The sequence below is a fragment of the Rattus norvegicus genome, chromosome 19 (assembly GCF_021556685.1).
Source record: "Rattus norvegicus strain SHRSP/BbbUtx chromosome 19, alternate assembly SHRSP_T2T, whole genome shotgun sequence".
Taxonomy (NCBI): Eukaryota; Metazoa; Chordata; class Mammalia; order Rodentia; family Muridae; genus Rattus; species Rattus norvegicus.
In genome coordinates this window covers 25,088,225-25,115,302 of record NC_141552.1, presented here as the reverse complement: position 1 = coordinate 25,115,302, position 27,078 = coordinate 25,088,225, and the positions used below count along the sequence as shown (strand labels likewise).

At 43.3% G+C, this 27,078-nt stretch overlaps 2 protein-coding genes across 2 annotated transcripts in view; one reads left to right on the top strand and one right to left on the bottom strand.

Moving 5' to 3' along the window:
• The window catches only part of LOC147999228 (disks large homolog 5-like), a 144,176-nt gene that overhangs the window by 44,744 nt on the left and 72,354 nt on the right, over nucleotides 1-27,078 (bottom strand). The window lies entirely within an intron of this gene.
• LOC147999230 (disks large homolog 5-like) lies at nucleotides 17,492-22,254 on the top strand. The gene is made up of 5 exons (XM_087596442.1): nucleotides 17,492-17,634; nucleotides 18,702-18,861; nucleotides 20,115-20,258; nucleotides 20,889-21,051; nucleotides 21,768-22,254. The coding sequence occupies exons 1-5, from the start codon at nucleotides 17,553-17,555 to the stop codon at nucleotides 21,795-21,797; spliced, it is 579 nt and encodes a 192-aa protein (XP_087452568.1). The 5' UTR covers nucleotides 17,492-17,552; the 3' UTR covers nucleotides 21,798-22,254.

The following is a 27,078-nucleotide window of genomic DNA, read 5'->3' as shown; positions in this document are numbered from 1 at the left end:
AGTATGTACGGAAGAGGCAAAGATGTGATCACCATGTCCTTACTCTGTATCAGGTTATTTTTCTGCATCCTTGATTGTCAGGCATAGAACAGCAACAATCTGAAATAGCTGGTAGACATGGAAAAACATGGCTAAAACTATAGTTGTGGGTTACACACCTCAACTGTGAAAGGCTAATGCTGTGTGCACAGTCCTTGGAGGCCACTCTTTTAAGCCTAATTATTTCAAACTGAAAGGAGGTTTATCTGAGCTCAAGGTGATCCTGGCCAGCCAGGTAGAGGGCAACATGTGATACTTGAGACCCTGTTTTAAACCAGCACAGAAATCCACACTTCATTCAAAGCATCATCTACGAATTCTCGATTATTTACCATTCTCTCCCTACCAGTCGTTCTGTTTGGAATGGTAGAAAACAACTGGAACTGATCTTTCTATTTTAAGGACCTTGATCTCTCTTTTTTTAGGTCCACATTAAGAGTGCATACAAATGGACATCAACATCTGAACATCTTAGTATTATCTACTCTGTAAATATAGCATAATACTGTGCCTATGACAGTCTCAAGCTTCCTTGAGTGTAGTTGCCCCATCAAGAAGTGTGAAGTTCTGAGTTCAAACCCCAGTGATGCTTTAAAGGGACTAGAAGAAAGCGATCAGAGATACTCCACTTCTTTGTCCTTAGATTAAATCAAGTTGACACAATGTGAACCTGGTGGGCTATTTAACCATGCATCTTTCTCCCAACCCCACTTCCACGAGTTCAGTCCATGGCAGAATTCATCCCCCACCATCCTAAATATTTCTTTATATATTTCTACAAGAGCCAGGTTTCTTTTTTTTTAATAGAATTAGTTGTAGGCAATCAACTGCTGCCCTATGTGAGAAATGATTAGTATCTATTGCAACTTACCACAGTGTATTTGTGTATACAAGTACATTATTGGAAATCCAGCATTACTGAGGGATTGGAAACCAGTGCTGTGGCCTTGCCTTTCTGTGCCTCTTCCTGGCTCACAGGCAGCTGGGGGCAGACCTTGAGTTCCTCTTCAGGGACAGAGTGATGTTGAATGGGCACTGAGCAGGCAGAGAAACACAGCTGAGGCAGCTCCTTTCAGTTATTAAACACATCATCTCCTTCCGATCTTAAGGGCTATTGCTGAGGTCTTGCCCCCATACCTACCTTAATAGCAGTGAATTTGTTACACAGCAGCCAGCTCTTTCCTATTGCTCTGTAATACGCCTCCACATCATGGATGCCAAGAAAAACACTAACAAAGAACAAAAAACTCTGACGTTGAACTGTGTGGTGCTGGTCACATACCCTGTTATGTTCTGTATGTTATGAGGTTTGTTAATCTTAACAAGTTCCCCAAGTGTATTCTTCACATAGGACCCAATAGATTCAAGGAAAATAGGAACAATTATGTGTAAAATGGCCTGAGTCAGGGCCCACAGACCGAAGCATTTCCAACACTTGTGCACCAGCCCATGTGGATTTTGCAATGAGCGGGGCCTAGCAATGTCCAGTACACAGTTGTGAGCTGTTGCTCTGGTTGAACTGTATTGGTGTGTGCATTAATAAACTACACCTATTTAAATGAATTCAGTGTCCTGTGGTTTGAATCCAGACCCCTTGACACCAGGTCTTCCATTCTGCAGCACTCGGGAAAAAGGCTAAGTTTAGGAAAGGTGACCTCTTGTCATAAGTTATGTGACAAGAGGGATGGTGAATGATCCCTTGTGATAAGAATCAAGGTTTCCTCTGTGGTATTTAGGTCTATACTGGCCCTGTGCAACAGCTTCAAGAACCCATTTCTGATTTTCCTTGGGATTCCCGTGATGATGCACTCAGACATGATTGGAAACAACCAAAACGGTGGTCAGACTTGATTTATAAAATGTAGGTAACATTGCAAACTTATGTTGTAGGATATTTGATCATATTGTCATCCCCAATATTGTGTTATTTACTTAGAAAAATACCTTCTGGCTGTGTAGTTCAGTACTAGCACCAATATTTAACCCTAGAGCTATTTTTGTTTGTTTGTTTGTTTTTTGTTTTTGTTTTTGGATGAACAAGTACTTTCCTATTTTGTGGCCCAGCCCTATCTCTTACTTCTTTGCACAGTCATAGAGAGACCTCAAACATATACTCAGACAAAGCCAGGGGAGTGTATAAAAGGGCCTAAGGCAATACCACATAATGACATTGAAAGTGGGCTCTCTTCTTCATGCACGCCTCCAGCTCTCCTGACATCTACATGAATTATAACTCCTAATGCAGTGTAAATGATGTCTGCGCTATTGCTGAAGGAATCATGAGAATAACAACTGTAAATATTCCACCATGGATAGAATTTGTGGAAAGAGGCAACTGGCAGCCAATGAGAGGGCTCTACAGTTAAAGGGGCTTGCTGTCAAGTCTGATGAGCTTGACTCAATCCCCAGGACCCACGTGGTAAAAAGGAGAGAACCAAGGGACAAGCTGTCCTCTGGCTTCCACTCATGTGCTTACATGTATGTGAGTATATATGTATATATCTGTATGTACGTGTGGATATGAATGTGTGTGTGCATGTATGTGTATACGTGTATATGTATATGTGTGTATATGTCTGTCTATATGTGTGTATAGGTGTATTTGTATGTGTGTATATGTATTGTATGTGTGTGTATGTGTGTATGTATATGTGTATGTGTGTATGCATGTATGTGTGTATGTGTGTATGTGTGTGTATGTATGTGTGTATGCATGTAGGTGTGTATATATCTGTGCATGAGCATGAATGTGTATAGTCATGTATATGCATGTGTTTTCAGGTACCTGTATTCGTGTTTATGTACGAATGTATGTGTGTATATGTATGTATGGACACACAAACACACACAATGTTAAAACATAAAAAGCTCCTTGGAGTATTCACCGTGCCTGGATAAGTGGTGACCATGTGGGGGAAACACATGTCCATGTAAGCACACCTGTTCACGTGCACTGAGCAATGCCCAGCCTGGTCTTGAGCTCACTACCTGCCCAACGATGAGTTTCTGCCCACCTGGTCTTCTCAGAACCAGGCGACGATTGTTCCTGCCATTCCAGTTCTGTTCCAGTTTCTCATGCCACAAACCTTCTAGCTTGAATCGCACCTACTGACGCAGGAACCTAACAGCCTCCAACCCAGTGAAGTAAGTAAACTTCTTCCTGACATCCTCAGGCTTGGTGTCCCCCATGAGTCACAGGGAGGAAGGATGGCATGCACCAAGGAGAAGGGCCATGGGCAAGGAAGACAGGATCATAAGTCAGTCATCCCTGACACCAGCAAAGTGTGTGCTTCAGAGCTGGCTCTGCTCACTCTTGTCCCAGTGGCAGGACTTAAGAGTGGTGCATACCTGTCACCCAGCGCTCAGAGACGTCTGAGGCATGAGAACCAGGAGTTCATGGCCATCGTAACTAATGGTGAGATCAAAGCCAGCCTGGGCTGCATGAGACTCAGTCTCAAAGCAGGCAAGGAGGAACTTGCTATATTTGAGCAAGGAAGCTGCCATCCTCCTGGGTTCTAAACATTCACTGCAATACAGAAAGATGCTAGGGCTAGTGTGGCAGAAAGTAGGAGACAGAGAAGCCAGGTTAACCCTCACTAATCTTCTCATGCTGTGTGAGCTATGAGTAGATGGTGCCCTATACACTGTGGACAGGATGGTCTCTCAGACAGTTCAGAAAGCCATGGAGGACTCCAGCAATTCTCCACTTGGGTGTCACTTGAGTCTTATATGTGTGTGTTTACAAGCCAAAACATAAAATCTATAGGTGACTGTGTGAATTCAACATGGCCCAGCCATGTGCTGGAATATTATTCAGCCTTACATAGGATTCAGATTCTGATCCTTGAACAGGAATGAGAATGGTAGCCATTCTCCTAAGTCAGACCTCCAGGCAGTGCAAAGACAAACTAACACTGTATGACACCACTGAGGGCTGCAGTGTCACCAGTTATATAAAGACAGAAAGCAGGAAGGTTTACAGAGCCCCAGGGGTGACATGGAGGGGGGAGGTTGGAGGGTAGGTGTGTAAGTGGGACTGAGCCTCAGAGGAATCAGACATGGCTGCAGAATATGCATGTGGTTGCCTCCCATACCTGTGGGTGCTGCCTCCTCAGAAAGGCAAATACAACAAAAGAAAGGACCAGAGGGGACAGGCTCTGACCTCCTGTAGACACACACAAATGACGTGACAGAATGTGCACACTGCTGCCTTGCTGCAGGAGCAGTTGAGCTTCCAGAAGGGTTGAAAGAGGCTGGAAGGGCTGAGCATGGCACTGAGTTCAAGGACATAGCTTTAGGTCCTGGGGAACCTACGGTGCCCAGGCCCCATCCTGCTGATACTGAGGGACACAGCTGACATTCAGGGTGATGGCTGGGCTGGGCTGGGGAATAGGTGTCCACTCTCACCTGCTCCAGCTTGAAGATGTGCTGGGTGAAGTAGGACTGCAACTACTTGTTGGATTCATTGATGCAAATCTGCTGGAAGCTATTCTGTTCAAAGTCCTCAAATCTGAAAATGGCCAAGACACCAATGGGCAAGCACTGGGAGACAAGGTTTTGATATAGCCGGGGCCTCCTGGGAAGACTAGCCGTCCTGAGAGGAGTTGCAGAAGAGGGGATGTCTTTTGCTGACCTGTTTGGTACCCACTGTTTTTTTGCCAAGGGTTCCTTTATTACTTCTTGATGGAACCAGGCCTGCACATATCCAGTAAGCATTGGGGTGGAACCTGGGCTTGGTGCCCACATGCTGGCATCGCTGAGGGTGAAGCCTAGCCTACCACACTTCCAGCAACGAGTGCAGATGCCTGGGTTCCTATAGAATGGCGGTTCTTACCCTTCCTAACACTGTGACTCTTTATTTCAGTTCCTCATGTCGTTGTCATCCCAACATAAACTTATTGGAGAGCTGCTTCATGAGTGTAACTTTGTTACTGTGAGGAACTGTAGTGTAAATGTCTGGTGTGCAGGAGCGCTGATGTAGAACCCACAGATTGAGAGCAGCTGCTGTAGAGGATCAGAGTCCTCTGCCAGCCCTGGTGTTTGCAGAGATCCCGTGGGTTCCTAGTCTCCATGGCTTTCCCAAGGACAGGGTTTATTCTTGGCCGTCTCAGGGCCTGGGACCTCACAGAAACAGCCTCTCCCATGTCCTTCCTGTTGAGAGTATGGTTGGTCCTCAGCACAGTCCAGTCAAACAAGGCGCGGTATAGACACTTGGCCAGGGGTCTCCTGCAGTTATGGCCTCTGGACAGAGGGGTTTCTTACCTGGGGTGGGGCAACCGTGCCAGGTACAGGCAGTGATGCTCAGAGTCAAGACCTAGTTTTGTCTTATTTTCATAGACAATGTTGCCCAGGCTGGCGTCGAACTTGCCGTGTAGCCAAGGATAATTAAACAACTGATCCTACTGCCTCTACCCCCCATGGCCTGGCATTGCAGATGAGTGTCACCAGAGCTGGCTTGTCACAGCTGCTATACGGCTCTATGTCAGGGGCCTCATGTGCAGGAGTTTTATGACTGTGCCATCCCAACCCCGCAACCAGGGTTTTCACCTTTCTCCTGCTGAAGTCTGCTTAATCCTACCCTGGCCCCAGGACACAGCAGCTGTGGGAGACTCAAAGTCTGGGGCTTCAGCACAGCATGGGTACACAGCATGGCATGCAGCCTACACGGCTGTGAAAAAGCCAAGGAAGTGCTTCTCAGCTCACCCCCTGTAGGAGTGTCTAGCCCATCCTTCTCTCCATGGACACAGACATCTGCTTCCAACTGCCCGACATGTCCCTCTGGTTTTGACTTTCCTGGATGCCATGTCAATGCCACCACACAGAGTGCTGCCTCTACTGGGGACACTCACACAACCTCTCTGGGGGACATCTGAGCCAAGCAGGGATTGGGTGCACTGCAGAGAGGTCAAGTCATGTCGTGAAGTACCTTGTCCCACAAAGGCTCACTGTTCAGGGAGTTGACTGGAAAAGTAAGCTTATGCCCCTGGGCAGGGTCCCCATAGGGAGTGTCCTACACCCTGCCATCAGGTCTATTCCTGGTGCCATGCAAATTCAATTTGCAAGACCCAATGCTCTGGAAATGTCAAGAGCTAACGGAAATGTACCAGGAAGTGCACACCACAGCAAAGGGAGAGGATGGCACAGAGACCTATGCTATGGGTTAAAGGGCACGGAAAGGCCACCTTGAGCACAGGGGTCAGTCACCTCTTTCACAAACAAGGCAAAGGTCAATGCTCTCAGCTCTGGGAGCCTAAAGGGCTCTGTGGCTCCTAAGCCCTGCAGCTGCAGCCAGAAGCAGCACTGAACAGGATGTAAATGCTGAGTATGGCGATGTCAATAAAACTTTATTTACAAAACCAAATTGGTGGTAGTGGTGGTGGTGGTGGTGGTGGTGGTGGTGATGGTGGTGGTGGTGTCGGCGGACTGGTTCATTTCAAAGCATGCTGGAGTGGCATGGCCACTGAGCATCGGGAAACACAGAAAGGAATGCGACCGGACGCAGGGCTCCCAACACCCTAGACGTCGCCCTATGGCACTGGAACAGGGTCCCTGAAGGTAAGTCTGGACAGTCAGATAAGGTAAGTACAATTTATTACAAGGAAATGGGACAAGATAAATCTTCTCTTCATCTCGCTATGCTTAAGCATCTTTAAGAGTGCAGGGAATTCATGTCTATCAGTCTGGTTTAGAAAAGTGTTTAGAGACAGCAAGAGTACACTCCATGGTTCCCTTACGAGGGTTCCAGGGATTCTGATATCTGGGTCAAAGTGAAAGTTAAGGTGAAAAAGGCTGTCAGGCAGGGCAAAAAGATTCCAATTTCTGGTCTCTTTGGGCTGTAATTTTTACTGTGTTCAAGGCCATGAATGCAGACAGGGTAATAACGAATACAGAACAAGAAGCTAGAGCTTCATTAAGACAAAACGAAAGTAAAAGTTTTGCCCTCTGCACCACTGCCTGAAGCAGGTTTTTCTAAGTCTTTTCCCGAGGATGGCATGTTGACCATTAGATTCACAAGATGATAATGACGAATTCACCTGCTTTTTCTTTTCCTATAATTAGGCCAGCATCGATTCAAGGTGTGGCCCAACCGACTTATTATAAAGGATGATACTGGTTGGTTGAAAAAGGTAGTAGCTTTCTATGAACCATATATTAAGTTTTTATGTATATTAAAATTAACATTGGAAAGAACAATGGTAGGAGAGGTAGCTGGAGGACAACTGCTGCAAATGCTTGCTTTTGAAAATGCTAATTAAGAGTACAGGAGAGCATTATTACCTATAAAGGAGGCTGGGGATATTAATGCTTATATGAAGGCATGCAAGGGTATCTTTTCTGAAAATGGAAAGATGCATATTTGGCACGTATTGATCCAGATAGAGTTATTAAATTATATGTTTAAATACTCTTGAATATCCTACAGGCACTTTCGCTCAGGATGAGTTGCCTTTAGAATGGGTTTATATTAAATAAAACTTTAACCAAACATTAACAATTAATGAGGAACAAATTTCTTTAATTATTCAGCAAGGCATACAAAGACCTGTTACTCTGTGGGGATATGATTGTGCTGCTATTGTTTTCCCATTAAGCAAAGATAAAGGGGAATATTTAATGCAGATGTCTGAGGTTTTTCAATTAGCCATGATTTCTTACACTGGAAATGTTGAATTTCAACCTCTCCATAGTAAATTGTGGGATTGCTTTAAAAAACAAAAAAAATTTGATAAATACACTAATTTCTGTTGATCCATTACCATCAGCCCTTACTGTGTTTACAGATGGCTCTAAGACCAAGATGGCTTATTGGACCAAAGATTAATTTTGGGGACAAGAATCTTCTTTTGGGTCAGTACAACAAAATGAATTATTAGCGGTAATTAATGTATTCCAGGATTTTACTCATGATGTAAAAATATTATAGCTGAGTCCGCTTATGTTGTAGGAGTAGTACAGAATATTGCGACTGCTGTTGTTTCTACATCTAAGCCTATATTAAATGTTATTCTCACATATTAAAGGACTATTGTTATTATGAAACTCTAGAATATTCATTACACATACTAGATCACATTCAAAATTTCCAGAATCTTTAACACTTGGCAATCATATGGTAGATCAATTAGTGGCATTTGCTACCCCAGAAGAACACAGTCATAATCATGCCAATACAGGATATTTACATATTAAATATAAGATTCCCTATTCTCAAGCCAAACAAATTATTGCTAATTGCCTATGTGTCAGTCTTCACGTATAAAATGTATTCCATCTCAAATTAATCCCAGAAGGATGCAACTTAATACATCGTGTCAGATCGATATAACCCATATTTCTGAGTTTGGTCGCCTTTCACATATAGATGTAAGCATAGATAATTTTTCAAAATTTGTGTGGGCTACACCATTTCCAGGAGTACGCACTGCTCATGTTATACAGCATCTATTGGAAACTTTTGCTGTTATGGGACTGCCTTCTAAAATTAAAATTGATAATGGACAACATATATTTCTTATCAATATAAACAATTTTGTCAACGATATCATATTGTACATATTACTGGTACAGAACACAATACACAAGGACAAGCTTTTGTTGAAAGAATTCACCATACCCTGAAATGACAAATTATAAAATTAAAAAGGGGGAAAAGAGATGGCCTTATGCAACCTGAATGGAGTTTGCAGACCAGTCCCAGGGCTATATTGGCACAAGCATTATACGTTATTAATTTTCTTAATTTACCACAAGGTGAAGTTATATCAAGAGCCAATAGACACTTTGTTGAACTTCCCCCAAGAAGGCATGGAAAAGACAGTATGGATAAAAATTGCCCGGGATGCTGAATGGCAGGAAAGGACATCATTGTATATAGGGGAGAGGGTTTTGTCTCATTACAGGATGGGAGACTATTCTGGTTACCCGGGAGATGGATCCAAGCACAGAATAATAAGAACTGCTCCCTACCCTCAAAGGAATCCAGTTAAACCAGCTACATTTTCTCCTGATGGATGTTCTCAGGAGATGAGGAGGTGTCCTCCATTACTGAGGCCCTGGCTTCTCTTAGTGTCCACAAACAACAATGGATAAGGATCCGTGTAGTGACAACCCTATTACCTATGTGGGGTCAGGTGAAGCGATTAAGCACTGAAAGGAATAATTTTGTCTCCTTCAGGAAAGTCCTTTACGGCTGAGCACTTATTCTTAGCAATGTGTGTTTTACTCATGGTTTCTTCTGCTGCGGACAATGCCAGTTATCGGGCTTATATTGCTTATCATGATGAAATCCTACTACTTTTCTGTTAGTAAATATATGGATAATGACACAGAACATGATTGGAAGTTAATTCAAGCCTATTTAGAGGGTAATGAAAGTGCTTCAAAAGTAATTAATGCCTTGAAATATGATGTTCGAATGTCTTTTGGTAAACAGCTAAAAGATATGGAATAGCGAAATTATTGGCTGATCAATTGACAGGATTAGATCCCAAGGCTTGGCTTCAAAGGATTTTCCATAGCATGGGAGGAGCTAGTTTTGCCATAATCTTATGTACATTATGTATTATGTTGCTTTATTTTTACATGACTAAACCCCTACAAGGACCTTTAGCTATGTTATGTAAAGTGTTACTTTAAAACAAAAGAAAAAAGAAGGAATTGTTAAGACATAGAGATGCAGCTCCCAGGCAGGGTCAAGAAAGGCCTGGTGCCAGATTCAAGTAGGGGCTGGAATGCCGCCCTGGAGAAGAAAATGTTTTTCTCACTTGGCCTTAAATTATGTTCTGCTGTGTCCCGTTTTGTGGAAGTGGTTCTAACGCTCTCTTGGTAATGGTGAGTATATTTTGATTATAATAAGAGAGGTTATTTGTTATATGAATATTTTTAGAAGAAGCTTTCGTTTATTCGTCTTTCTTTGTTTAATCTTCCCTCATTGTTCCTGGTATCCTGGGAATAATGATCTTATGTTATCTTGACACAATGAAAATTGTAGTAATGCATATTCTTAGCTTAATAAGGATTAATAAAGCTTACAACTGCGTGCAGTTTCTTATGCCTTTGCTCTGCACCCCCTGTGTCCTGGGGGTATGCGACCATACCCAGGGCCCCAACTCACTACACATTGACAATGGGTCACCCCACAAAACACAGAACCATCTACCTTAGTCAAAAATGGACATTTTATTGAATGCACACACTAACACTGATTGATCACATCCATAGCTAAGATACTAGGGGCAGATCCGTGGCCCAAAATACATTCTTCTAAACCTATGAAGCGAAAGAAAGAAAGAAAGAAAGAAAGAAAGAAAGAAAGAAAGAAAGAAAGAAAGGAAGGAAGGAAGGAAGGAAGAAGAAAAAACACAAAAAACTTAAGCTTCTCATAGGAACTTCGCAGGAAGTGTTGTCTGGCGGTCAGTTCTGATTAGGCCATTTTAGATGAAACACTGCATAGTGACCCTTAATGTGATGGGCCCTATATAAAGCTTTTTGCAATATTGGAATTTTAACAAACCTCATCCAGAACATACAGCAGAGGCAAGGATGTGATCACCATGTCCTTGCTCTCTATCAGGTTATTTTTATGTGTCCTTGATTGTCAGGCATAGAACAGCAACAATCTGAAATAGCTGGTAGACATGGAACAAAGTGGCTAAAACTATAGTTGTGGGTTACACACCTCAACTGTCAAAGGCTAATGCTGTCCTCAGAGACCTCGGAGGCCCCTCTTGTAAGACTATCTATTGGAAAGTGGAAGCAGGTTTATCTGAGTTCAAAGTGAACCGGGCCAGCCAGGGAGAGGGCAACATGGGATACTTGAGACCCTGTCTAAAACCAGCACAAAAACCAACCCTTCATTCAAAGCATCATCTATTAATTCTTTATTATTTACCACTTTCTCCCTACCAGCCTTTCAGTCTGGAATGGTAGAAAAGAACTGGGAATGTTCCTTCTATTCTAAGGACCTTGATCTCTCTTTCCTTAGGTCCACATTAAGAACACATGCAAATGGATATCACCATCTGAACAACTTAGTATCATCTACTCAGTATATCTAGCCTAATACTGTGCTGTGACAATCTCAAGCTTCCTTGAGTTTCGCTGAACTAGCAAGAAGTATGAAGTACTGAGGCCACACCCCAGTGATCCTTTCAAGGGGTTAGAAGAAAACCATGAGAGATGCTCCACTTCTTTGTCCTTAGATTAAATCACATTGACACAATGTGGGTGGACTATTTAACCAGACATGTTTCTCCCAACCCCACCTTTCTGAGTTCAGACCATGGCAGAATTCATGCCCCACCACCCTAGATATTGAGTTTTGTGATATGTAATTATTATTTAAACCTATGTATTAAATTTTGTCATTTTGTTAATTTTTGTGGTTTTCCCAGTCTTCTTTGATTAACTTTCCTAGTTTTATTAATTTATCCCCTGTGTTCTCTGGTATTTTGTCCTTCCCTTCAAACTAAAGTATTCCTTTTAGGATCCTCTACAGAGCTGTCTTACTGGTTACTCATATTTTGTTAAATTTATTTTTAGTATGCATTCGTCAGCACAGTAGCTGGGCAGCTGCCTGCCCTCCATGGTATCAGATCTACTTTCCAAACAATAACGCTCAACTCTTACAGGCTGTGTAGCATCTTGACTGTTTTTGTTCCACTTGGACAGCCCTCAGGACCAGGCTCTCCTCTCCCTTAACCATGGCTGCTGTCCTCTTCCTCTCTTCTCTCCATCACACATGTTCTTCCTTTATTCTCTGGCAGCTTCTTCTTCCTTCTTCCCTCCTCATGATCCTCTCTAGCAAAGCCCTCAAAGCTCCCCTCCCCCATCTCTCTGCTGTGCAGCTGTTGGCTGTTGGCTTCTTTATAATCACAGTTAACTGGGAACAGGGTCAGTTATTTGGGGTTAACCAGTCCTGAGTTCCACAAATTAGCATTAAAATACAAGCAGAATTAGGCCAATCCACTACAGGGATTTTTGTTTGTTTGTTTGGTTGGTTTGGTTTAATTTTCATTTACCTTTTTACTTGTTATTTTATTTTTGGCTATTTTTTATTAATCGGTTATTTTATTTATTTACATTTCAACTGTTGTCCTGCTTTCCAGACTCCCCTCATCAAACCTTACATCCCGTTTCTGCTCAGCTTTGCCTATGTGACAGTGCTCCTGCACCCACACATATCCATCCCCACCTCACACCTCTAGGATCTGCCTTTGGTGGGGCTACAGGCCTCACCTTGAACCATAGAGCATCCTTGCATACAGTTTGGCTGGCAGTTTGGCCCCTGGGAGCTTGGGGATTAGGGAAAGAAGATCTGTTCAGATATTAAAGCCAATGTTTGCTGCATTCTCTTCTTTTTCTGGTTATAGGTGAAATTATGTTTGTGTGCTTCTCTTTTTTTAAATTATTGAGAGAAGATTAATTTCTTGGTTTTTCTTGGGTATAGTTTAGTTCATTGTCTTGGAGTTTTCCTCCTATTAGCCTCTGTTGTGCTTTCTTATAGAAAAGAATTCTTTAAATTTGGTTTTGTCATGAAATATCCTGGTTCCTCCTTTTATGGTGATTGATGATTATGCTGGATATAGGAGCCTGTGTCTGTATTACATCTGCCCAAGATTTTCTGACTTTTAGAATCTCTGTTGAGAAGTCTGGTGTAATTCAGATACGTCTGAATTTATTTGTTACTAGATATTTATACCTTACCCCTTTTAATGTTCTTTCTTGATCTGTGCATTTAGCGTTTTAATTATTATGTGAATGGAGGAATTTTTCTGGTACAATTAGTTTGATGTTCTGTAGGCTTGTTGTACCTTTATTGCCTTTTCTTTCTTTACCTTATGAAAGTTTGCTGCTATGATTTGTTGAAGGTGTTTACTGGATCTATGAACTAGAAATCTTAATTCTCTTCTCTATCTATTATCCTTAGGTTTCAACATTTAATTGTGTCCTGAAATTCATGGATGTTTTGGATTCAGTAAACCATATATGTTTATCTGAGATGGGTGTTTTGTGCTTTGTGGGATGACCTCCTTGACCCCAGGCTGCATGAAGAATCTCAGCTGACAATGGGGACATAAATCATGAGTTTGTGTAGCAAGACCCAGGCCTCTTCCAGGTTCTTAGATATTAACTGAGAACCTCAAATACAGTAGTAATGTGATAGTGTGGTGTGAATCTAGTTACTCTTCTCTATTTTGATATAGATGACTCTTTTTGTGTCATGGTCAGCTTATAATGACTAGAAGACCTAAGCTTGAGAATAACCAAAGACTACATTGCTTCTCTAGCAGCTGAGCTTTTAAAAGCCCTGGTGTGACAGCAACTTTTGGTGGACATTCTGGATTATTCCTTCTGTACTTTAACTCTCTGTGTCACTTCCACCATGAGTAAGTTAGTTCAATTCCATAAATTGAAAATCCATCACCTGGAAGAAATACTCTTTTTTTTAAAGATTTATTTATTTATTTATCATATACAAGTACACCGTGACTGTCTTCAGACACACCAGAAGAGGGCATCAGATCTCATTACAGATGGTTGTGAGCCACCATGTGGTTGCTGGGATTTGAACTTAGGACCTCTGGAAGAGCTGTCAGTGCTCTTAACCACTAAGCCATCTCTTTAGCCCAAGAAATACTTTCTGAATATGATCTGAGATTGGCCATGGAAAAAGGGTAGCTTGAACTGTCCCACCTAGGTTCTGGGCCTGCACAGGCCTGCTCTCCAAAAGAAACCTGTGTTCACAGCTGTTGGCTGGCTAAGAAAGATTTCACGAGACGTGATACACAGCCCTCGGACTTCTGCTCCAGTCATCTGCACAATTTTTCCCGGACGATATCCTCATACCTCCAGCAGGCGGGTGATGAAGCCGTCCACTCTCAGCTCCCCTTCAGCCATCTTGTGGGCACCAGACTCTCCTCCCTGCAGCAGGAACAAAGGCTTCTCCATGGTGGCTGCAGCAGCAGTGGTGGTTTGGCATTCTCACCTAGGAGGCCCTATGCCTTTCTACCCCAGTTCCAACTCACCTCAGGCCCGGGCCTTCCCCCCATCCACTTCCCACGGAGCAGGGAGAGCAGCACCCACTAGAAATAAAAGGGAAGCCCTTGGTCCTGCCAAGACTGAACCCCCAGTGAAAGGGGCTTGTTGGGGGGGGAGGGTGGTAATGGTGGGAGGATGAGGAGGGGAACACCCATATAGAAGGGGAGGGGGAGGTGTTAGGGGGATGTTTGCCTGGAAACCCAGAAAGGTAATAACAATTGAAATGTAAATAGATATACCCAATTTAATAAAGATGGAGAAAAAAATAGAAAGAAAAGGCACACATTTAAAACAGAAGAATATGGACCCTAATTTTAAACCACAGCTCTGTCAATTAACTATACCTTAAGGAAGCTCAGAAAAGCAGGCCAAACAATTAATATTTTCTCGGTTTAAGTAAATAATAATGTCCGTTTCTGGCTATTGTGGAGGGAATTAAATAGATAATATGTAATCATGGAAGTTTTGAAGTACCATCCATTTTTCTGTTCATTAAATCAATCTTACTCATTTCATTGATGAAATATGTATGTTTTCCGTTTCACAGTTATATGTATAATAAAACCAGTATAAAAACCTTCAGAATATTCAGTTATTATAGATATTTGTCATTTCTTACAGAGGGCAACTATGATTGACTACACCCAATTCTATAAAAAACAAAACTCAGGAAACCTGGCCCTTGGCAGCAATGAATCAAGAAATATCTCGGATGGTGGGGCATGAATTCTGCCAAGCAATGACCTCAGATAGGTGGGGTTGTGAGGAAGATGTGTGGTGGAATAGTACACTAGATTCACGTTGTATCATCTTGATTTAATCGAAGGACAAAGAAGTGCAGTATCTCTGATGGCTTTCTTCTAACCCCTTGAAAGGTTCACTGGGGATTGACCATAGAACTTCATTCTTCTTGCTGGGGCAGCAACACTCAGGGAAGCTTGAGATTGCCATAGGCACAGTATGAGGCTAGAAATGCTGAGTAGGTAATATTAAGTTATTCAGATGGTGATACCCATTTCATTTGTTCTTAACGTGGACCTAAGGAAAGACAGATCGAGGTCCTTAGAATACAAAGATCATTTCCAGTTCTTTTCTACCTTTCCTGAATGAAATACTGGTTGGCAGAGAATGGTAAAAATTCAAGAATTGGTAGATGATGCTTTGAATGAAGGGTGGGTTTCTGTGCTGCTTTTAGACAGGTTCTCAATTACCCCATCTTGTTCTCTAAGTTGCTCGTCCTGTTCACTTTGAGCTCAAATAAAGCTGCTTCCACTTTCCAACAGGTAGTCTTACAAAGGGGCCTCCAAGGACTGTGAGGACAGCATTAGCCAATGAGAATTGAGGTGTGTAACCCACAACTATAGCTTTATCTGAAAGACCCTCAGACAGAGGAGACTCTCGCTCCAGTCCTGAGGACAATCACCACCCCATGAACACACAGGACTCAGTCTTGATGTAAAAACAAGAGGTTTACTTTGGGATACCAATGCACTGGGGCTCGACACGGTCCTCACGCAGGAGGGATGTGAGGAACCTCAAACAACAGAAATATACAGCTTAAAATGTCAGTTAAGATTACACAGTTTCCTTAGCTCAGCTATTTCCTGCCAAGGATAACTAGGCAGATGTTTCTCGTCCTGGAATTCCTGGGATAAGGCCGTAACCACATCAATGCAGCTATTTCAGTATGAAGGACATCTGACTTGATATATGTTTTCTTATCCTGGGGTTCCCAGGACAAGGACCAAGGATATCTATCTTGGCAGGTGTTTCTCTTCTGGAGTTCCCAGGACAAGGCTATAGCTATGTCAGCCTATAGCACAGCTGCATTCAGTACCAAGGATATCTCACTTCTATAGTGGTCAGTCAGCTTCCCAGAGATGTTTCCTGTCTTCTAATTGCCCTGCAGTAAATATGTTCTGTACCCTCTGTTCTTATGGTCCGGCAGCTTCCTAGAGAGTGGGTGGGAATGTGCTTTCTGTACTTTCTGGTCTATTGTCTAATGTGTAGGGGCTAAGCGAGGGCCAGCTTAAAAGATTCTCATTCGTAAGAAATGGCTGTACTGATATCAAACGGGGATCTTTCATATCCACTTTCTTCCAAGTCTACCAGCCATCTCAGATTGTTGCTGTAATATGCCTGACAATCAAGGACATAGAAAAATAACTTGATACACAGCAAGGACATTGTGATCATATCCTGTGTTGTTATGTATATTCTACATGAGGTTGGTTAAAATGACAATATTGCACAAAGCTTTATATAGGACCCATCAAATTAAGGTTCACTATGCACTGTCATAGCTAAAATGGCCTGGTCAGAAGTGACCACTGGATCATTCTTCTGTAACTTCACATGAAAGGCTTGTGCTTTTTGTGTTTTTTTATTTTTCTGTTTTTTCTTATTTATTTATTTATTTATTTATTTATTTATTGTTTTATATGTTGTCAGGAAGATAGTTCAAGTCATGGATCTGCCCCCAAAATCTGAGCTTTGCTACCAATACTGTAAACAGTATTAGTGTATGCATTCAATAAAATAACTTGTTTTTTTTTTAGTAGGATAGATGCGTTTGTGTTTTGTGGGGTGATCCATGAAACAGGAGTGAAGATGCTTGTTTCTTACTCTGTCCACTGAGTTATGTCTCTAGGCTTGTCCAACTCCTTTGGCTGTACCCCCCCCCCACACACACACATTGCTGACTATTTTATTTTTCAGATGAAATCAGACGTTATAGCTTAGAGAGGCCTGTAAGCAATACTGCTTTTGTAACTTAGGTGCAGAGAGGAGAGCCCCACACTCAGCCTGAGGGTGCATTCACTGGTGGATCCAATATTTCAGTTTCCTCTGCTAACAGATCACCACATTGTTGCCAGGACCATAATGAATGCAATTCTTTCTCCTAAGGAATCCGGTGGCAACTGTTAAATGTTAAGCACAAAGCTTCAGGTTGTACCTATAATACACACCCACATCGCAACCTACCCTACAGGCTATTTCTGGGTGTGATTTCATGCACCTGCACATGATGAGACAGGAGACCTCTTTGGCTACTTATAGTAACTGGTGTGATTTCTCAGTAATCTTTAATGGGTAATATTGCTGACTGAGGAGAATTTGAGGTAGGATGAAACATTTCTGTGCAGGGATTGGGGAGGAAGCACTCATTTAGATATATAGCAATGACTTAGGTTTTTCCAATCAAGCCTAGAGCCAAATTTGGCTTTGGAAGCATGTGGTGCTCAGTGGCTATGCCACAGGGAAGTCTCCTGAAAAGGGCACATCAGCTTTTGCTCAGTACAGGGAGAACATTAGCAGGGAGGCAAAGTCTGTTCTCCATGACATCAGCCGTCCCTTCGTGGACATTCTATTGTCTCCTAGAGACTTCTTGGAATCCCTAGATGTCACCAGTATCGTTGTGACAACCAATTCCCTACTTTTTCTTTTAGTGTCCAAAGGATATATCCACAGACATGTTTGCCCGTCTATGTAGGCGCTTTGGGAGAGTTGATGTTGATAGAGAAGAGTCTAGAGTGAAGCAAACGAAACCTAAAGGTAATGATGGACACAGGACATGGGGAATGTGGAGTAAGTTCTGGGCAGTGTATGTTGAGCTTCCTCTCAGGGGTGAGTGTGGGGGCCTTCAGCTGGCCTTTATAGCAATGGGCCACAACCACTGGAACATCTCCACAGATATTGAATTCCATGATTATCACAATTCCTGAAAGTCAAGGTTTTCACATTATTAGTTTCTCCATAACCACATGGAGGATATGGCAATGCCTATGCTATTATTGGGTGAACTTCTAGTCTTTACTTTTACAGTGCATTCGGTATGTTAAATTGATATAATAACACCATAAGTAGTCATGGATGGTATAACTTTTCTGAATTAAACAGGGCATCAGTGTACTTCACTTTCATTGCTTCTTTAAATTCAGTGACTATCTGACAGTAGTAAGAGGGAGAGAATTGTGCTCCTGGCCATGACCTTATATTCTTAGAACTCCTGTGACTACCTCTGGCTGACGGGGCCAATCTTACCTTCATATATTAGAGGTTCTGTGTGGCAGATATTTTTCTACAGTAGCCAAACTATATGGAGCAGGTAGAGAAAGAGCCTGTAACCTATTGGCACTTCTGGGGCATTTGTCATTTCAGTAGGGGGAATTAATAAATCTGTTGACCATGTCCTCCCCCTACATGACTTTTTAATGCAAAGTTATTGGACTAGAGTAACAGTGTAGGATATCTGAGTATCCCTGATCAATCAATTCATTGTGGATGCTGAATTGATGATCTGACTTCTGAAACCAGAGGGGTGAGGGTCCTGAAACCAGGTTGTAGCCTGCGTACCTGATAATAATCCTGGAGAAGGCATCTCTCTGGTACTTGTAAGCCTGTGTGGGCGGGCATAGGGAACACCTGGCTGCTTATATCTCTTGGTCTCTATATAGTAGTGGGGGAACTGTGATCCACTTAGGATGCCTCTTACACATAGACCAAACTCCTTGCAGTGACACTGGCTTCCAAGCATGTTCTCCTGTTTGGACCTCACTGTGGTCTGTGTATGCTCTATGCATTCACCTTATGCGGGTTCACTTGTGTTCTTCTACCTACAGCGGCCTGCAGACAGACGTCATCCCCTGAAAATGTCCTAAACAAGGTGCAGGCCAACGAGGAAGAGGAGAGGCTGAATAGAGAACTGGAGCTAACTACCAAGGAGAGAAATGAGCTGACAGATCGCCTCCTTTATGTGACAGGTGGATCCATGAGCAAGAGGTATGCATTGCTCCAAACAAACGAACTTGTTCTAAACCTCATCTCCCATAGATAGGAGATTCAGAACCTGACCCTTACTGAGGAGTGAGATTGAAAATGGACTCTCTGATTCTGCCTGTTGAAAATCTGAACTTGCAATCTGAGTGAAGATTTCAGGGATAAAGTCACTGGAGCATAAGTTCCCAGTGTACAATTGGAAAGCCCTTGACAGGTGGTAGTTTTGCAAGGTTCTGGGTGCTGTGAGTTTGTGGAGAGTGTTTGTGCTTGCTAGGAAGGTGACTGAACGCTATCATCTCCTGGCAGCAGCCTTAGGTGACAGGCCCCACAGTGTTCATATCAATGCTTAAGTAGAAGGCCTGAGGCTCTGGCCTGCTCCTTCTTGTCTCTGTGCCTTACACTCTGAGACAGTAATGGTGCATGCATTTCTACTGATTCTCATTGTGCTCTTTCCATATTTGTCTCTCTTTCTCATTCTCTGAGTCTGTTTACTTTTCTTTTCTTTTTCTTTTTTTTTTTTTTTTTTTGGTTCTTTTTTTCGGAGCTGGAGACCTTACTTTTCTTTTCTTGTGGGTGTGCCCCAGCTTGTGTGTCTGTGTGTGCACAGCTCTGCATGCATGTGCACAACCTTTATATGTTTCTCTATCCCTCCACCTTTGGAATTTAGGGGTCTGTTTTTTGACCTCAGGATTTACCTTTATAATAGTTTCATGGAGGTGTAAGTGCTTTATTTTGGAAGCCCCACTTTCAACAGCACAGTTCTTTGCCTGTGTAGTCACATTTGTCTATACATTTGTATGCCTTAGGCAGATTATAAGTTTGTGGCAATATCTGGTCTCATCTCCAGAATTATGTGTACTGTCTGCCTCTAGAATATTAGTTATTCGGCTTGTAGCATTCCACTTGTCAAAACAGGAAAAATGAAATCAGAGGTTTCTGGATGTGTGTGTGTGTGTGTGTGTGTGTGTGTGTGTGTGTGGTTGGGTAAGCTCTGTGGCCTAGGCTCTTGACAGCATAACAGGTTTGAATGCAGATCCAGCCCTCCTGATTGAAAAAAGTGAGCCAGGGAACCCTTTATCTGGGTGCTTAGCTTCTGTTGTCCTGGGCACACAATTCCAAGTTTCTGAAGCTGAAGAAGATCCAAATATGTAGAATTCAGAAAGTGTCCTTCCAGGGCTGGGGTAATACAAGACATAGCCTGAGTTCATATAATCCTAAACCTTGATGTTCATTGGGTTCTATCTTCCTGGGGCCAGCCCCTACTTCAGGCCAAATCCATTTTATGAAAACTTGAAGATAAAGGAGAAAGAGGTCATGTCATTACTGCACAACTTAGACACAAAGAACATTGAACATCGTGAGAAATTTCAGGAGCTCAAGAAGGAGATTAACTTCTATCGGTAAGTACTGGTCAAAAGGGCCCATCACTTGTGGAATATCCATTGCTGCCTCTCTTTGTTCTGGACTGGAGAGCCTGCAGCTCTGGGTCCATGTCTTGTGCTGTTTAAATATCACTGTGCCGTGAGTCTTTTGGACTCAGTTTCAGTTCCATAAGAGACTGTGACTTCTCAGCACAGTGTCTATGCATCTTTAGAAGGCTCTGGATAGAACTATACTGATTCAGGCATCAGAGTGTTATTAGGCCGACCTGGGCCTCTGGGGTCATACCAGGTTTAACAAAGCTCAATGTGTGGACCACATGGTTAGCATGACCTCCCTTGGTTCTACTGTCCTCTTGTGGTTGTTTACTGCCTACTAATTGATGTTGCCTAGATGCATTGGGCTTTCATGGATAGTTGTAGATTCCTTGTTCTTTTGGTGAGACATGGACTGTTAGGTGCTTGGGTCACAAAAACAATTTATTCTTCCCTGGATTGGCCGTTTGCTGTTTGTGGAGCAGCCTTACATGTATGGAGATGTATTCTATGAAGTCTTTATGGGTATCTGGGTCCTGGTGGAGTTTGTGGGATTTGGCAGTTGGAATGGGAGGAAGAGGCTTCAGGATCTTACTATGCAGAGTGTGTTTCCAGCAACCTGCACAGCCGGCTCCTGATGGACCAGGCATGTATGAAGAAGAAGTTGGTCACATTGAAGCAGGAGAGCAAGGAGTTAGAGCGATATTTGTTTGAGTTGAACCCGAATGCTGAAGACGAACAGGAGAAGACCAGCAACCTCCAGACCCAGCAAAATTTGGTAGGAACAAGCAGCTGAGTCAGATTAACAATGTCTGATACCATTTGCCTATTGGATACATCTTTGCTTCCCCTATCATCTTTCTAATCTCCCCACACCCAATCAGTCACCCACCTCATGTGATAGAGTTATTCATTGCTCTGTCTATGCACAAGTATTCTGGGATGTTAACCACTTTTCAGAAACTGAATTATGGGCAAGTACACTTCTCTGCCCTTTTTGAAACTGCAGTCCAGAAATGGTGACAGAGGAATAACATATCACATGACTGCATCTCCCTGTCATAGATTGGATGCTATGAAGAGTTTTGAACGAGTTCTTGGTCGTGTGACAAAGGTCATACAGGGGTCATGTGATGGTTGGAAGCACCTTGTAGGGATAAGAACCAAGTGCAAATGGCAAATGAGTCCTGGTCATTGGCTTTGATCTCAGTATCATGTGGCCTTCTACTTTCTTCCTGCAACCCAGTTAGGTCTCTTCTCCTTTCCCCGTTCTTGGTTTTCACTGGTAGAAGTTTGAGGAGCAGCTTGTTCTCCCACAGTACTGTGAGGGTTGTTGGTGACTTTCCCCAGGCTGCAGAGATATCAGCAATGATTTCAGTGAAAAGATCAGTGCTGTCTGTCCAATGCAGCTGAAGGGACAGAAGGCAGCAACTTGACACCTGGTATGCGTGTCCCCACTAAATCAGTGTCTTAATAGCTGCCTTCTCCTCCCAGGTCTCAGGAACTGCAGGAGACATGGAATAGGACAGATCCCAAGAAGACAGCCCCCTGAAGAGTGAGTTTCTCTGTCAGGAGTTCCCTGCTGACGACAATCCTCAACAGTCAAAGACTTTTTTGGGGAGAATATTCTTCTTCTCAGTTAATTTCCTCATTGTATAGAGACCCTAAATTTATGTATCCGTATGCCAGCCTGTCTCATTGAGGTCTTTCTCCTCTCTCATACCGACAACACCATTTGAGAGACATCTGAGGGGACTGCCTTGACATCTCCCTAGAGGAGAAACAGCACTACAACTGTGTTTCTAAATGTTCATTAAGAAAATGCTGTTAAGAAATATTTTTGGTTATGATTTTCATTGAAGTTTTCTTTTTGTTATTTCATAGTTATATATTCTTGTTACTGTTTTTCATTTTTTATACCATTTTAGTTGTTCATTTTATGCCTGTAAATTGTATTCCTTATGAATAAAAATTGATTTGTAACTCTTGACTCTTAAGACCATCTTATTCAAGGGTCCTTTCCCCTCCTGTAGACTTAGAACTGACAGCTGGATATGGATCTTTGCATGGTCCAGGCAGCATGAGTAAATAGGGAATTTAAAGCCACCAAGCTGTACACAGGGTGATAGTGTCTTTTGTGTGGATAATGTGACTTTTTTTATGGACACACACTTTATGATGTAATCACTGACATACTGTATCCATGCTGTCATGTGTTCTGCTCATCCTAATCTATATCAGTCTACAACACCCATTCCTTATTGACTGTTTGCCCAGATATTGAGTAACACACACTCATGCCTGTAGAGCTGCAGAAAAAATGACAACTTTCACAAAGGAATATAGAATAATCCTAATCGAGAACCATGTGCCTCGGTTTTTCTTACAATACAGCATTAGTATTAAACCAAAAAGATAATGACCATCAACGTCATTTTGGGAAATAGGTTTTTATAGGTGCTGTTTCACTTGATCATTCATATGCTGTGTTTTTTATTGTTGCTGATTATATTTATTTTTATCATGTAACTCAATGGATCTTTTTTTTTCAAATGTATGTCTGGGCCACTCCTGAGTGCATTTCCCTCATGATCCAAAAGAGGGAATAGCATTCCCCATTGTAGATGATTGTTAGGGACCATGTGGCTCTTCTGAGAGAGCAGCAGATGCTCTAACCTGTGAGCCATCACCACAGCTCCTGTAGGTAGCTTTTGTCCTTCCAGGGCATGTGCTATACTAGATGGACGCCATCATCTCCCATTAAGGAGAGAGATCTCAGGAGATTTGTGTGTACAGGTGGTTGAGGGGTGCCTGCTCAATGTGGTAGCCTGCTAGGCATCCACACCGGGCTCTGGTGCCTCCACTGCTCATTGTGCATTCAGCATCATCCTCCAGCATCACTCAGTTTCAATTCCAAACAGAGCTTTCACTTACTATCGATGATCATATAGATTATGCACATCTGATAAAATACAGAAGAGACTAGCCTCCTTCTACAGGCCAACTTGGCATAATGAATTCTTTTGATAGAAAGCAAGATAATTATCTTAATCTATGCAGTTTAGGGAGGTCCTCAAGAGCATCCATAGTGAATGCAGACTGCAGCTGTGACCACATGTTTCTTTTGCAGAGCAGGTCTGTGCAAGCCCAGAACTTAGGTGGGATAGTTCATGTTTCACCTTTTACATGGAAATCTGTGATCGTATTGAGAAAGTATATTTTCCACGTGACTCATTTACAATTTATGGAATTAAACTGACTTACTGAGAGTGGAGGTGACTCAGAGAGATAAAGTGCAGAAGACTTATCCAGTATGTCTGCAAACAGATGCTGTCTCATTAGGGCTTTTCAATGCTCAGCAGCTAGAGAAGCAAGGGAGAGGCATTGGTGACTCTCAAGCTTAGGTCCTCTAGTCATTATAAGCTGAGCATGACACAAAAAGTCATAGGTATCACACTAGAATCTAGTAACTAGATTTAACCAACCTATCACATTAATGCTATGTTTGGTGGTATTTTTTGCTCTCTTAGGACCTGGAAGAGGCTTGGGGTTTTCTAATCCTACTCATAATTTATTAATCTTCCCAACACTATGTGCTTTGTTCTGTTAATGCTAACAGCGCCATCCAATACCTAGGATATTTTCTACTGACATGTGTGACGTGAGACAAAACAGTTCCTGTCATTCCTCACCTGAATAAACTTCCTTAGAGGCCAGTGTAGTTGGAAGGTCCTTCTTTCCTCTCCAAGATCGAGAAACATTTCCAGTCTTCAGACAAGTGTGTCAGCCATTGTCCAGTGACTGTCTTGAGATGTCCACATTGTCAGCTGAGTGAGGGCAGGGCAGGGGATTGGGGCAGGGCAGGGCAGGGTAGGGCAGGGGATTGTGGCAGGGCAGGGCAGGGCATTGGGGCAGGGCAGGGGTTTGGGGCAGGGCACAGCAGGGCAGGGCAGGGCAGGGCAGGGCAGGGGATTGTGGCAGGGCAGGGCAGGGCAGGGCAGGGGATTGGGGCAGAGTCCATGAGATGTCAGTAGGCAACAGGCCAGCTGGGGCTAGTGTGGGTACAGGGCTTCTAGTGTGGGTGTGAGAGGAGGAAATTAGGAATGGTCAGATTCTGATGCAGCACATAGGCCGGAAGCAGCTTAGATCATCTCAGTGCCATATAGGGACATTGTAGACACTGATGGGCAGTGTGGGGATGGTAGGGTCCCATATAGTGCTCTCTGCAGGTGTCAGGTGAGCATACAGTGGCTCTGTCAGACTTATGACAATCAGGCAGGCACTGGGTGCAAGTGAGAATCATGGGACAAGCCCTGTGTGCAGCCTGGTTTGGGGACATTCCCAGGTGCCCCATGGACTGCAAATTAAAGGCAAAGGACACAGGGAAGCCAGCAATTCCCATGCACAGGACATAAATACCTGTAGAACTTTCTAGAATTTCCATAGACTATCTGTTACTAGTCCTCATTATAGAAGGCACCAACATTCTGCCCTCTACTTCAACTTGGTGAGACAGCTATTCTAACTCCAGCAGGAAGGCCTCAGGGAAGACAGTAAGAACTCGCAGGTGACCCCTTTTATATTGAAACATGGTCTTCCTATGGAGCCCAGAGTGGCTGTAGGATACTAATGCTCCTGCCTCACAGTGACTAGAATTCCAATCCACCCTCAAGAGCAGTTGATTCATCACTAGATCAGACTAAGGACATGTGAGGCCCCAGGGTGCTAGGATTACCAGGGTCCTAGTAAGTTTCTCCAGCCTAAATTACAACCTGAGTCAGTGCTGCTATTTGGGACACCGCCTGATGCCCAGTGACATCACACCTTGGAACTCTTTGTCAAAAATAAGCTGTTATGGGAATGAAGTAGCCACACAATAAACACTGGTCTGGACACTCCTAGGTCAAGAATCCCCTGTTGGAAATGCCTTGGACCGCAAAATTTTAAATTCTATATCCTTCTGGCTTTTAGAAGATTTATAAATACAAAAAAAGAAAGATGGGCATAGTAATTTAAGCCTGTGATCCCAGTCATGGGAAACTGAGTCAGAGTGATGGAAGACTGTAAGTTCCAGGCCAACCTGTGTTTCAAGAAAAAAAAAAAAAGCATGGTGAAGATTCCACTCAAGTGGAAACCAAAAGGGTTTCACATGGGCCCTGCCATCCACTGGTCACTACATCCACTCTCATCACCACAGCCACAGGCAGACACTGGGGAACATTTCCCACTGTCTCTCTTTGGGATGCAATCCACCCCATGATTCTATGTGAGGAATCCCCCAAAGGTTGCATCATGTGAGGGACCTAGAAAGTTCCAGGATTGGGAGAATTTAGGAGTTTATAATTAGGGATGATCTACAGCTGTGGCAAAGCCTTTTCCCAGCACATGGCAGCCCTAGGTTTGCCCCCAACAGTAAAAATAAAATCCCCCAAAATAATTCAAACAAAATGTCCTGAAGCCTGCGCCCTGACCAGTCTCTTCAAAAGTGCCAGGAACCTGGGTCCACATTTAGGACCCAGCACGACCTCTGTGACCCATGAGAAGGGATCTAATATGGGAATTAGTACAGTATGACTTATCCTTGTGGATACCTTTGGTGACAATAACCACCTGACCCCTGAAAACCCATCTACCTGGGGGGCTCAACACTCATGTCACCCAAAAAGCCCAGATCCTAGGGCCAGCATGGGCAGGTGGTGAAGAAAGTTTGTCTCTCATGAACATCAGTTGCCGCTCCTCACCTGACTCTATCCTCAGGAGACAATGTCACCCCAGAAAGTGTGGGTATCAACGGCTCTTCCCAGGCCAAGGCTGGAATACTGCTTAAGATCCACAATGCACAGCAGTGCTCACTCTAGAGCTAAATGTTCTACAGCTGAAAGGGGTGGGTGCTCTGCTGGCCACGCCCCTCCCCTGCAGTATTTAGTGCACTCAGAGTGGTGCTTCAGATGTGAGGGACTTCTTGAGGCTACTCCCATGGAGAATGGCAGAGTCATCAGAACGGGGCACAGGGTGAGTTCAGAGCACAGCTGGGAGGAATTTAGGGATGCCAAGCCATGACTAAGACCAGATCCTGGGCTGACAGGCAGTTGAGCTGGAGAACTGGCATCCAAAGTGTGACTGCCTAAATCCTCTTAGACCAAAAGCCCTGGATCTGAGCTACTTTGGTGCGTGCTCCTAAGTGGGGTCCCAGACACAGCTCAGAATTGGGGCTGTGCATGGACTTTGGTGCTGGCAGCAGGTGGCTTAGCCATAAAGTGCCGAGCTTTCCCATCTGTGCCCACTCAAACTCCTCTGTTTCATTTTAGGTGTGTTTGGTATAGTTTTGAGACAGGGTATCTTGTAGCAGCCCAACTTGCTTTGAGCAACACTGTAACATAAAAATAACCTTGAATTCAAGATCCTCCAACCCCTCTGTCCCAAGTCCTGGAATTAAGACCTCCAGCTGTGACCATTTTACTGCAGCATAGGATCCATCTGTATTAGAGTGAGCTTTGGAAATACTGGAGCTCCGACTGTTCCTTAGAATTCAGGTTTCCTTAATTCTTAGCAGGAGTTTTGTGATGATGCTGATGAGAGAGTCAGGAGTTACACTGGGAGAGGTAACAGTCCTGGCAGCCCTGAGTGCACAGTGAAAGTCAAGACAGAAGCCTGCTGATTAGCACCTGAGTGAAAGTGGGAGGATTCAGAGTTCAAGAACAGACTCAGTTACATACCTAAGACCATATTGCAACATTTTTGTTTCATTTTTGGCTTGTTTTCTTTGAGACAAGGTGTAAATTTATAGCCCTGGCTGTCCTGGAAC

Bases quoted from the DNA above. Each gene is read 5' to 3' on its own strand.
- LOC147999230 (XM_087596442.1), top strand. From the start codon at position 17,553: ATGTTTGCCCGTCTATGTAGGCGCTTTGGGAGAGTTGATGTTGATAGA. The intron at 18,862-20,114 runs GTATGCATTGCT...TCCTGGGGCCAG, and splicing joins GGTGGATCCATGAGCAAGAG to CCCCTACTTCAGGCCAAATC. The intron at 21,052-21,767 runs GTAGGAACAAGC...TTCTCCTCCCAG, and splicing joins TCCAGACCCAGCAAAATTTG to GTCTCAGGAACTGCAGGAGA.